Consider the following 11373-nt stretch of genomic DNA (forward strand, 5'->3'; position numbering starts at 1 on the left):
AAGTTCACAGCAGTTTTAAGAGTATTTTTTTAATAGGAATTGAATAGGAGGTCCTATATGCCAACAAGAGAGTGCGGCAGAGCTCAGTCAAATACAGTGTCCTTATTTAGCCACTACAAATACTGTAATCTGGTGTTGAATCCCTGGTGGCCTCTGCTGGCTCAGTCGTCACACTGCATCCAGCGTGAGGCCGTGCTGAGAGGATAGGTCTTCTCCACTGCTTGGTGGTGCCGGTTTACCCGCCAGTACTGGGTCCCTTTAAACAGGTATATGTGGCCGTTAGTCCACATTAAAGCTGCATCGGTGTTGCTGGGTGCTCCATGGACGAGTTGCCCGATAGGTTTGGGGTATGAGCTGAAGTCTGTGGGACTAATTTCATCCCACTGCCAGTATCCAGAGCCCTAAAGCAAAGAGGTTTATTATTATTATTATTATTATTATTATTTACCAGAAATAATTGAAGCAAACGTTATCTTTTTTCTTACCTTGAAGAAGATCAGTTTTTTGTTCTTGTTGAAGTAAAACGCCGAGTCGATGTTTGCAGGAATGTTGGCCAAACGTTTGGGGAAGCCGCTGTCCAGTTTGAAGCTCGTGTATCTCCACACTTTGTCGTCTGTGAGAAGACGTGCAGAGAAGAAAACACTAGAATAAAACTCAGAGAACATAAAAAACAGTGCACACACACACGTTGGATAAAACTTTGCCAGCATTGTTCATTGTACCCCTGTGAGACATTTTGAAACAATGACATGGATCCACCTTTGAGAAAGTAGGACTTGCCAGTCCGCGGAGAGTGAACAGCTGCATGGAGGCTCCCTGGCAGATCCTTCCACAGAGCAGAAATCAGAACAGGAGTGTTGTAGCCAGAGTTGGACAGCGTCCACACGTACCGGCCGCTGAACATATACGTCTTACGCAAAGGACCTGCAAGGGGAAAAATATCTGTGGGTACATCTTCCTGAAAGGGGAAATTACTGCATGTTTTCTTAACACAGAGAGAAGTATGTGTTAATGACAGCATCTGAGTCTCCGTACCCAACATAACTGCATCCAGAGTTGCCTTGCAAGGATCTGGAGTCACTCCTCCTGGCACCAACTGGCCCGGTTTCCTGGGTGGAGGACTCCACTCTGGTTTTCCTGAGAAAGGACGACACTGCATGTTGCAGAAGGAGTATTTAAAAGACCCCTCGTATCCTGATAATGCTCTGGTATTACCGTATAAAGCCTGGATCCCTTGTATGTCATCTGGATGCAGCTTGAAGTCGGCGCGGTACCCGTTGTATACCGGTCCCATCAGGGCGCTGTAGTGCTGTGAGTGTCCCAGGCCGAGAGCGTGGCCAATCTCGTGAGCCGCCACAATCCTCAGGTTGGAGCCGAGCGTCTTCCCTTCTGTCCACAGTTCGTCCTCGTCAAAGTGCACAATGCCTGAGTCGGGGGCGTCAGCGTGGGCTAAAATGTGGCCTAAAGACAAAGCAAGGATCCTTATCGAGCAGGAGGACATCTCATTTTCAGATATCACTTTACAACATTAAACCGCGGAGATCAGAAGACTAATCACAGTTTCATCCTGTACCTCGTCCATCAAAAGGCACCGGACACGTCTTATCTTTCCTATGAAAGGAGATTTTGATGTCTGCTCTTCCTTGATGCAGTTCTATGAACCTTAAAGGCGAAACTTCACTCCAGTACTTGAAAGCAGTCTGGATGGCCAGACGGGTCTTTCCCTGACCCAGGTCAGGCGTGTAGTTGTAAATGCGGTAGGTCAGCATCTTCTTACGCCAGTGACCTGTTCAATTACAGTTTCAGTGAACATAATTTAACACTTTTACACACTTTATGGCACAGTGAATATTTAATTTACCCACCCATGACTCTGTATTTGAGAGTCTTGTTATTGAAAGAATCTTCCAGACCGCACCGAGGTTTGTTCATCATTGCCAGTGTGGCTGAATCCAGTTTTCCTGATGTCTGCAGGTTGGTCACTTTCTGAAAGATTCTGACATTCAAATTAAATTTTGATGAATAAAATTGACATTTGATTGAAATAAAGTCTAAGTAATAAATGAAAATGAAGACGGTCAGAGATGATCACCTCAAGGCTTCCACTATTTCCTCAGATTGATGGTTTTGGCTTTTACTGTCCAGAGGGATGTGCAGGTAGTCGTACTTCTTTAAATAAGCCTAAAGGAAGAGCAGTCACTTTATTTGATGTATCGAGGATGAACTTATTGAACTCTACTCAAGACATTAAAGGTCCCATGTTGTACAAATTCAGATTTCCTCATCTTTTTTTAAAATTATAAATCAGGTTTTGGTGCTCTATAAATACTGTGAAAGTGTCAAAATGCTCCGTTCATGGAGAAATGGAAACAGCCCGTATTCAGCAACTGTGCCGTTTGGATTCCCATAAGTTTGTGATGTCACAACCTCACACTCAAGTCATATGTCCGCCCTTAGCCCACTGTTCAAGTTTTTATGGGGAAGAGAACTCGTTGAGGTGCATCCATTAAAGAGCTAAAAAAAGACCAAACAAAACCTGTGATTGGACTGGACGTGTGTCACTCACAAAAGAACAGAAGAGAGGATTCTTGATATCAATTTGCCTTAAAGACACGGACACAAAACAGTCTGTTCTTGGTAGAGCTCCGAAAAGAAGCTTAAGAGAGGAGATGTAAAACTATACTGACATGGTTTTTGGTATTTAAACCCACAGAAATCTGTTTACTAATATGTAATAGGACTTTTTTTGGTACCCTGAACTAAACACCTTCAGCCAGGGTGGCACTGATATATAAAACTTTTTCCACAACTGCCCAGATAGGTAATCCCAGCCAATACCACCAAAAAATGTATGCTGAGTCATTTGAACCGTCTTAATGAAACATGCAAGATCACAAAGATTTTAAATGAGCAGCAATTTAAAAACGTTTTACAGCCATGATCTTCGTTTTCGTTAAAACAAAGTCTTTTATTGTAATTATTATAGCCGACCATCACACTTAGTGTTTTTAGTGAGCATAAAACTGGTTGACAACTCAACTCTCTCTACAGTGTTCAGTTGAATGCTGCGTCCACATTTTTTTTTCTCTGCAATTTATATGCAAATTATTAACTCGAGTTTTTTTCATTAACATTTTAAGCTATATTTCAGTAACTCCAAATCGTTTTGCGTTTTCTTACCACCGCTTCTGTGAGGTCGTTGCTGCTCTGAGAAATAGATGAAGCTATTGTCAGCAAAACAAGAAGCACCATTAACTTCAGCCTGTAATCCATTTTCCGCTTTGGGTATTTTTCCATCAGCGGAGGAATAAAAACTTTAAATCCAATCCAGCCAGTTGACCTTTTCAATGAATAAACCAGTTAAGCATCTTTCTCAGCGTCACTACATCCATGCTCTGTGCGGCATTAGCGCCTCTAAATGAGTGCTGAAGCTGGTTTCTTACTTACTTAGGCTCTCAGTTTTTATACCACCAGCTGTCTGTTCAGGATTTGCCTCGAAAACCACATAATAAACCTTTACAAGGAATGTGATGTGCGGACTGCAGACACCATCACATATTTCCGACTCTAACTGCGCGATCACGCCTTCTTCCACCATCATTTAGAGCCATTTGTCTGGAAGTGTGTAAGAATAACTTCCCAGTCATGTTTGTTTACGTCAAAGGAAGCCAATAAATTAAGAATTAAGACAATCAGCTGCCCACCTGCTAGTAAAGGTGATGACATATGACCAGTTAAGTCACTGCGGTGGGAAAATAAAACCACTTTGATGTTGAAATAAACTCTAATAACTGGATTATTTTCCAGACATGTGACTGATGTACCAGACATCCAGCTGCTGTTGCTTACTCGTGATTTATGTTTGTGAGATGGGCACTTAATTCCGTGAAATCTGGTCACCACTCTATGAAGAAAACAACCAACCGCATTTCCTCCACAAGACAACAGCTAATTATATTGGTCTCTATGTAAGAGCCCACTCAAGGGAAAACAATGACGCCCCCGTGTAACCATTGCCACAAATCGTCTCTGAATGGAGACAGAGGATGCCTCCTTTTTTATGCTGTTACATCGTGGAACAAAGGATCGTAAAAATGTTTAAAGAGGCTCAGCTCAGGTGCTTCAAAACAATGGTTCCCATTTTAATCTGACACATCAGCGACAACCGCTGATCTATCACCAGTACAAGGCATTTTTAACAAAACTGTGCAAAACAAAATGTGCTACAGTTTATGAAAAATAAGCTCTTTTAGCTGTAGGTCTAAACTTCAAGGGGGAAGGAAGGGGTTGAATTAATTAAATGACTATAACTAACTACAAAGCATCGTGAAGAAGCTCCACAAAGACAGAAAACTAAAAAATTTAATATCTGGAAATGTATTTTTATTTGTAAATAAATCTAAAGTCACAGTTCGTGTGTATAACTGCAAATGTATTATAATGATAAATACATACTGTGTGAAATTATAGTGTTAAATTAGGACACAGTCTTTGAGTTAAAGGGACACTCCACCGATTTAAAGCTTTAGGTTCAGCACGTCACACAAAGAGCTCAAGCAGCTGAATGTTGTTTTCTGTGACTCTGGAGGTTTCTGAAGTAGAAGAAAATAACCTCAATGATTTCTTTTGGGTTATTTTGGCAAGAACAAATGTTTAGCAGACTAGATTGTTAAAGCATAAATATTGCTATCACATTATCCATTATGGTCGGGGGCTGGTAACCCTTACAGCAGACTAAAGATCAGGATGTCAAGTACTCTGCTGCTTCGATTTAGAGCCTTCTTGTTTTTAAACTTTTTTTTTTAACCCCCCAGTACGAAAGCACAACAACGTAAAGAAATCTGGAGGTCTTATCTTGTAATAAGGATTGTTTTTACGAGAAAAGATCTCGTGATTAGATGAGCTTTTCTTGAAATTATGAGAATTTATCTCATTTCACAAGACAATGTAAAATAGACTAAAGGGGCAGGAATGAGATGCTTCAGAGCTGAGTCTGAGAATCGGAGGCGGGCGATAGAAACCTGAAATAATATCACAATCATTCAGGATAATTCTGCGATAAAAAAAAATATTCCTACTGAAAAATTTCAGGATTCATTTTAAGACCATAAAATCTGAACAAAATAAGTATTATAGTTTAATATATCAACATAAATGTAACAGTTTGCCTTTAAACGTTCAGTAAAAACTGACATAATACCTTGGCTTTTTTTTCCATTTGTCACGAAACCACCTCGACACAAATTAAATCACTCGTTTTTGGAACCAACTGTCAGCCGTGTTTGTTGTCGCTGTGGCTAAATTGCACACGTATGTCATACTGTTACACTGCTTAACACTATAACATCTTAACATCAAGTCTGGATATCGCTATACTTGCAATACATTGTTTCGATCATATTAAAAATGACATCTTTATTATCGAGAACAACACGATATGGCACAAACCTACATTAAAGTTTATAAACCATTTCCAGAAATACCTGTTTTTTTAATTTGCTTTTCAAAATAACACTCCTCCACGCTACCCAGACAGTTTTTACTAAGAAGTCATAAAAAGATAAACACTTTATGCAGCGTGTATTTTAATAAATGTAATGACTGTGTAGACTCAACATTAGTGTGACCACAAGAGGCCATCCAATCATTCACAAAAACACCGGTTCCTAGAGCAGACAGGTCGACGAAGTATCTTCAACAGTTCATGTGTGAGTGACTTCTGATGATATGAAAAGGTACAAAATAGGAAGAACTGACATGCACAGAACACGTCACAATGATTTGTTTAAAACATGTTTATAAATGACTGTTCAGGCTGTTACAAGAATATCAAGTATATGAACAGGAGTCACAATGTTATGTTGGTGTTTGAATCTAAAAAAAAAAAACGGCGTGTCCGTCGTGGAGACGTGGTTCCTGCTACGCAGACGTCCGGTTGTAATCGGCTTGGGACTGTTTATTTAACTTTCGGCGTTCATGATGAATTCAAATAGGTGGAAGATGTTGAATGGAAGCTGTGGTCACAAAGCTGCACAGGTCCCTGCCTGTCTGTAGTTTGTGTGTTCAGTCTGTCCGACTCTTCAGCTGTCCTTTATTGCTTCATGAATCCTGCTCCAGCTCCCGGAGCTCCTCTTGCAGGAACTTGGCCCGACCCAGCTTCTCCAACTGATCCTTCGTCAGTTGCTTTATTTCCCCAGAGTCCACTTTCTGCTGCAAGTCCTCCACCTGCCGCAGCTTCTTTTTCAGGTTTTTGATCTTCTTGAGCTTTTCAGCCGCCGCCGCTGAAGAGTCGTCGGGAGACGAGACAGAAACCGTCGCCGTCTTGCTCTCGGACTCGCCGCCGGCTGAGATGGACATGTTCTCGACCCCGTCGGTCACCGACTCCACGTCGGCATCTTCGTCCTGGTGCTGCTGTTTTCGTTTTTCTTTGCGTTTCATGTTGCGTTTGGCGGATTTGGAGAGGCCGGCTGTCTCGCTGTCGGGGATCTTTTGCTGCTGTGTAGCCGCCTCAGACGGGTTCATACCCGGCGGCAGGTCCGGTTTGCTCTTGAAGAACTTAACATACTTGTTTTCGTACCTAAAACGACAGAAACACCGTTAAAAAAAAAAAAAAGGACAAACGCTCCACTTTGCTCGCAGCTTATGAATGATTTCTAATAAACATTGGCCGGCTCTCATGTCTCTGGAGCCTCCTCGCTGGTTTCACAGTAAGGAAGAGGAGTGCATTTACACAGGTACTTCTTCCTGGGGCACATAACCGTCCTTCACACGCCTCGGCTTCCTCCACGTTCCATCAGGTCGCTGAGTGGAAGCGATGTATTTCCCTGAAGAGCAACAGGCAGAACTTTTTAGAGAGGGAATTCACCTTCAGTAGATCTGTAATGTTAAAAGTCATCCTGCAGTAAAACATGTTTGTTACCTTCGTTCTCTTACAGTTGACTATCTGAACTTCACTGTGCAGAATGAGGAATGACTGAGTTTAAAACTACGAGGCTGTTTTCACTTTAATCTGCTGAAAGAGGTAAAACAAAAAACAAAATATATATAAAAAAAATAACGTGCTCATTGAAAATCTGACTCCGAGGACTACAAGCACAAAACTCCCAGTGAACCAAAATCTCAACATCTTTTTTCTGGAGGCTTTGCAGCAATTTCTTTCTGCTAAAAGGAGGAGAATGAGTGAGAAACATTAAGAATTGAATTTATCTATCGTATTCTTATTGTATAGGCGTTTGTAATTTTGGTCTTATTGTGTGCACCTTTTATTTGTATTTTTTTCTAACTGTGTTTCTATGCTGCCGTGATGACTAAATTTCCCCACCGTGGGATTAATAAAGTCTAAAGATCGTCATCTAACCATGATTTACTGATATTAAGCAGGGATGTAACAAAAGTTTAGTTTAATGGACTTCATTCTGCACATCACATTGTGACCATGAACGTAACACGTGTGGGAGCAGAGCCTATAAAGACATCAGTGCAGTGGTAATTTAATATAGCATATCAACAAAAACATATTTACACTGGACCTGGAAGTTATCAATTGTTTCACTGTACGACGCGGTGATATGTAATATGTAATGTGTGCAGCTGCTGCAACAGCACACGATAAATAACTTGTGACTTTCATTCCCCACACGAGAATGAAACTATACAACCAGAGTTGTTTTGAGTGCCGTCTTGAAGGGCTGCCATAAACTGTGAAAACCACCAGATGTCACTGTGTATGCTGGGTTTAACACTTACAAACAAAAAGACAAACGCTTCGATTAAGTTTACATCCGAAGCCTAAAAATCTTTAGCACATTCACGCACAGAAACAAAAACGGTGTAAATATACTGGGGGGGGGGGGGGAAAACCATTATTTGAAGGAACACTTCACTGAATTTTCATCATAGTTATACATTTTACATCGTAAGGGTCGACCGTGTGACGTATAAAACACGAGAGGATGTAACTGTTCAGTATACAAGACCAACAGTTCCCAACCTTGGGGTCGAGACCCCTCTTAAGGGTCGCAAGATACATTTTTCCATAGCGAGTTTAACTCTTTTCGGAGTTGATCTTACTGTTCTTGTTAGAGCTGCAACAACTACTTCATGCAGTTTATTTAAGCTTTTGGCCCATCAAACATTTACTCCTAATAAAGTTGAGCATCTTTTGCTTGTGGCCTTTTTTTTTTTTTTTTTTTTTTTAGTTTGCACCCTGAGCTCACGTTTTTTTGGGGGTTTTTTTTTTCACCATTTTAAAAAGACCAAACACGTCATCGATTAAATCGAGAAAATTGAAGACGAATTGATACTGAAAATAATGCAGATCGAGTTATAGCTTGTGAACAATCAATAATGCGTTTCTACCTGCTTGCTCATCATAATAAACCACATTAAAAGCCAATGTTAATTTTTTTTCCTCTCTCGAAAACATATCTCAAATAATCTAATTTAATCGATTGACAGAAAATAAAATGTGATTTTTTTTTTTCTCCATCAATAAAGAAACTTTTTTCTTGTTTAAAAAAAAAAAAAAAAGTTAAACACTTGAATATAATGACGTCATGCTTTTCTTAGTGACAAAACTTTAAGATTTTTGGGGGCAAAAAACAACAAAAGTGGATTTTTTTTAATTTTTTTTTCCCCACCGTTTTCTAGCATTTTGTGGAGAAATCAAAAATAATAATAATAATAATGAATGAAAAAGTAATGTTTGGTTGCAGCCCTCCTGTGGATAAAGTATCGTGATAGTTGTCGGTGTCGTCCATCACATTTAGCCTCATGCTGCAACCGACGAGATAAAAAAAAAAAAAAAAAAAACAGGTAACGTGGGCAAAAAAAAATTAAAAGTCTTGACAATCAGAAGGTTAAAAAGAACGGGATGTTTTCTATTTTCATTTTCATTTTTTTTTTTGTGGTGGATAATTCGTGAATTGCGATAGCGACACGCTAACTAGCCGCGTTCCGGCTACTAAAGTAGCATTTAGCTGCAAAAACAAAACAAAACATTTGAACCGACGGCGTCGTTTAAAACGCGTTGCCGGTGGCAACCGGCGCTGCAGATGCTTTCAGACAGGTTTTTGCAAAGCGTTGTGTTTAACGGACATAATTAAGTTCCAGTTGCACAAAGGTGTCTGCATCAAGCCTTACCGGATTCATCCGTGACATAGGGGGTTGCCATTTTGGTGTAATGTGCCGCTCCGCTCCCCCCCCCCGCCCCCCCACACACTCGGTCGGTAACGGGAGTCCTCCCCCCCCCCCCTCCTCTCCCCGGTCCCTCGCGGCAGCACAAGCTACAGCTCCTTCTTTCTTTTCTTTTTCTTCTTTTTTTCTTTAAAGATTTGCCTTTAAACTCGTTCCTTCGCCCGAGGTGAGAGCGGTCATGGCAGCGGCCCGCGGACGGGGGAGGGGGGGAGTATGAAAGGCGGTGGGCGGGCTGTGCGAGGCGGCAAACCGAGCGCACCTTAATTCTTCGACTTCGGAAGTGACGTGGACTCGGCGGGGTTGCCAGGTTTGGCCGGTTAGCCGCGCAGTTCGACTTCGTGCGGCGTTGCGCAGCCATAAGTCTGCATGTAAAACAAAAAAAATAAATTTAAAAAAAATTTAAAAAAAAAAAAAAAAAGGTTGCGCAGCGACGCCTTAACGTGATGCGCGCTGGACTTTCAACAAAGCGCGATTTGGTTAGTCATTTTGTCCGACATTAGCCGGCCGCTGCACAAAACGTCACGACGTCACGTGATATTGAAATCTCGCGGGAGCGACGCGGCTGCAGTTTTCTGAGTCGGGCGCTGGCAGCTGCCCTCCTCCGGCTGCACCGGGTCGGAACCTCCTCTTGCGAAGACACCAGTCTGCCTTCGGGGTTTTAAAGTTTAACCGAGATGCATGACGTGATCTTTGATTTTATTCCAACACACTCTCAGAGCAGTTATCTCCTGTAATCATCTTATGTGAGCTCAAGGCTCCACATCTGGACAAAGACACACTGTAGTTCCACATCTGGACACAGTAAAACTGGAAAAAGAGATTATTTCTGTTAAACATTCTTAGATTTAACGTTGTGTGTCCGACACTGATGTAAACTGTGTCTGAGCTGTAAATTCTGGAGAGCAACATATTTGAGTGTCATCGGTCTGAAATGTTTAGTTGTATGGAGTCTTGTACACTTTAAATATTAAACCATAGAGCAGCTGCAGATTTTCCACACAGAGGAACATGAACAAGCTGCTGCTGAGACACAGCTGGACGGATTTTTATGTGTTGTCATGTTGCTTATTGATGATTAAATGGTTCATGGTACAAACCTGAACATGATCTGTAGGTTTCTGTTGTGAGGACCTCACTGTGTTCAGAGCCCTGACGTGACTTATGTTGTTATTTGGAGCTATTTATTAATAATGGAAATAGGCTTAAGTGAAAATGAAAGGCAAATCAGCCTTTGTTGGCAGTTTAGGCACGGTAGGAAGGGTGCAGAATCAGACGGCAGGATAGATTAGACCAATCAGACAGCAGGATAAAATAGACCAATAAGAAAGCAGGAGAGAATAGGCCAATCAGATAGCAGGATAAAATAGACCAATCAGACAGCAGGATAAAATAGACCAATCAGACAGCACGATAGAATAGATCAATCAGATAGCAGGAGAGAATAGACCAATAAGAAAGCAGGATAGAATAGACCAATCAGATAGCAGGATAAAATAGACCAATAAGAAAGCAGGAGAGAATAGGTCAATCAGATAGCAGGATAAAATAGACCAATAAGAAAGCAGGAGAGAATAGACCAATCAGATAGCACGATAGAATAGACCAGTAGTAAAGCAGGATATAATAGACCAATTAGATAGCAGGATAGAATAGACCAGTAGTAAAGCAGGATAGAATAGACCAATCAGATAGCAGGATAGAATAGACCAATCGGACAGCAGGAAAACCTGCACAGCAGCTTTGTGGTCTGTATTTTAATCAGACACAGTTTACATCAGTGTTGGACACATTAATTAAATCCAAGTATGTTGAATCGAAACAACTTCTTTTTACAGCTTTCTTGCTGGATGTAAAACTAATAATATCATATTATAATATGAGATAGAGCTCATATAATGACTTTAAATGTGTGTACTCGTTGAAACACATTTTCTTATGGAGGCAGACATGCCTACAATCCTTCAGCCACCGTGCAAAATGCTGTTAAAGGACAGTTACAGTGTTACTAATACATAAAAGGAAGGAAGCAGAGATCAGAAAGGCGACCTACGTGTTTGTCAACAGTTTAACTGTGGTTGTTTACGTTTGCGTTCATGTCTGACCAACAAAATATGTAAATACACGAGGGAAGGAAAGTGACGCTGGTAGTAAATGAGAATAGTCAATTAAAATAAATAA

The 11373-nt window shown here is 41.0% G+C and overlaps 2 protein-coding genes across 2 annotated transcripts; both read right to left on the minus strand.

Moving 5' to 3' along the window:
• Positions 1–60: 60 nt before the first annotated feature.
• Positions 61–3273, minus strand: LOC138193133 (matrix metalloproteinase-19-like). The gene is made up of 8 exons (XM_069140962.1): positions 3181–3273; positions 2093–2181; positions 1866–1996; positions 1574–1786; positions 1036–1461; positions 760–924; positions 486–613; positions 61–401 (listed from the first exon to the last, which is right to left on the minus strand). The coding sequence occupies exons 1-8, from the start codon at positions 3271–3273 to the stop codon at positions 162–164; spliced, it is 1485 nt and encodes a 494-aa protein (XP_068997063.1). The 3' UTR covers positions 61–161.
• An 843-nt stretch (positions 3274–4116) lies between these two features.
• Positions 4117–9449, minus strand: pym1 (PYM homolog 1, exon junction complex associated factor). The gene is made up of 3 exons (XM_069141041.1): positions 9142–9449; positions 6731–6824; positions 4117–6577 (listed from the first exon to the last, which is right to left on the minus strand). The coding sequence occupies exons 1-3, from the start codon at positions 9170–9172 to the stop codon at positions 6100–6102; spliced, it is 603 nt and encodes a 200-aa protein (XP_068997142.1). The 5' UTR covers positions 9173–9449; the 3' UTR covers positions 4117–6099.
• Between the last annotated feature and the right edge of the window lie 1924 nt (positions 9450–11373).

Source organism: Embiotoca jacksoni, unplaced genomic scaffold (assembly GCF_022577435.1).
Source record: "Embiotoca jacksoni isolate LCO1_2020_lvr unplaced genomic scaffold, fEmbJac1.0.p SCAF_9, whole genome shotgun sequence".
NCBI lineage: Eukaryota > Metazoa > Chordata > Actinopteri > Embiotocidae > Embiotoca > Embiotoca jacksoni.

Bases quoted from the DNA above. Each gene is read 5' to 3' on its own strand.
- LOC138193133 (XM_069140962.1), bottom strand. From the start codon at position 3,273: ATGGATTACAGGCTGAAGTTAATGGTGCTTCTTGTTTTGCTGACAATA. The intron at 925-1,035 runs GTACGGAGACTC...TTCCCCTTGCAG, and splicing joins TCTGGATGCAGTTATGTTGG to GTCCTTTGCGTAAGACGTAT. The intron at 402-485 runs GTAAGAAAAAAG...TCTTTGCTTTAG, and splicing joins AAAAACTGATCTTCTTCAAG to GGCTCTGGATACTGGCAGTG.
- pym1 (XM_069141041.1), bottom strand. From the start codon at position 9,172: ATGGCAACCCCCTATGTCACGGATGAATCCG. The intron at 6,825-9,141 runs GTAAGGCTTGAT...GTTGCTCTTCAG, and splicing joins CTATGTCACGGATGAATCCG to GGAAATACATCGCTTCCACT. The intron at 6,578-6,730 runs GTAAATGCACTC...CTGTCGTTTTAG, and splicing joins CCCCAGGAAGAAGTACCTGT to GTACGAAAACAAGTATGTTA.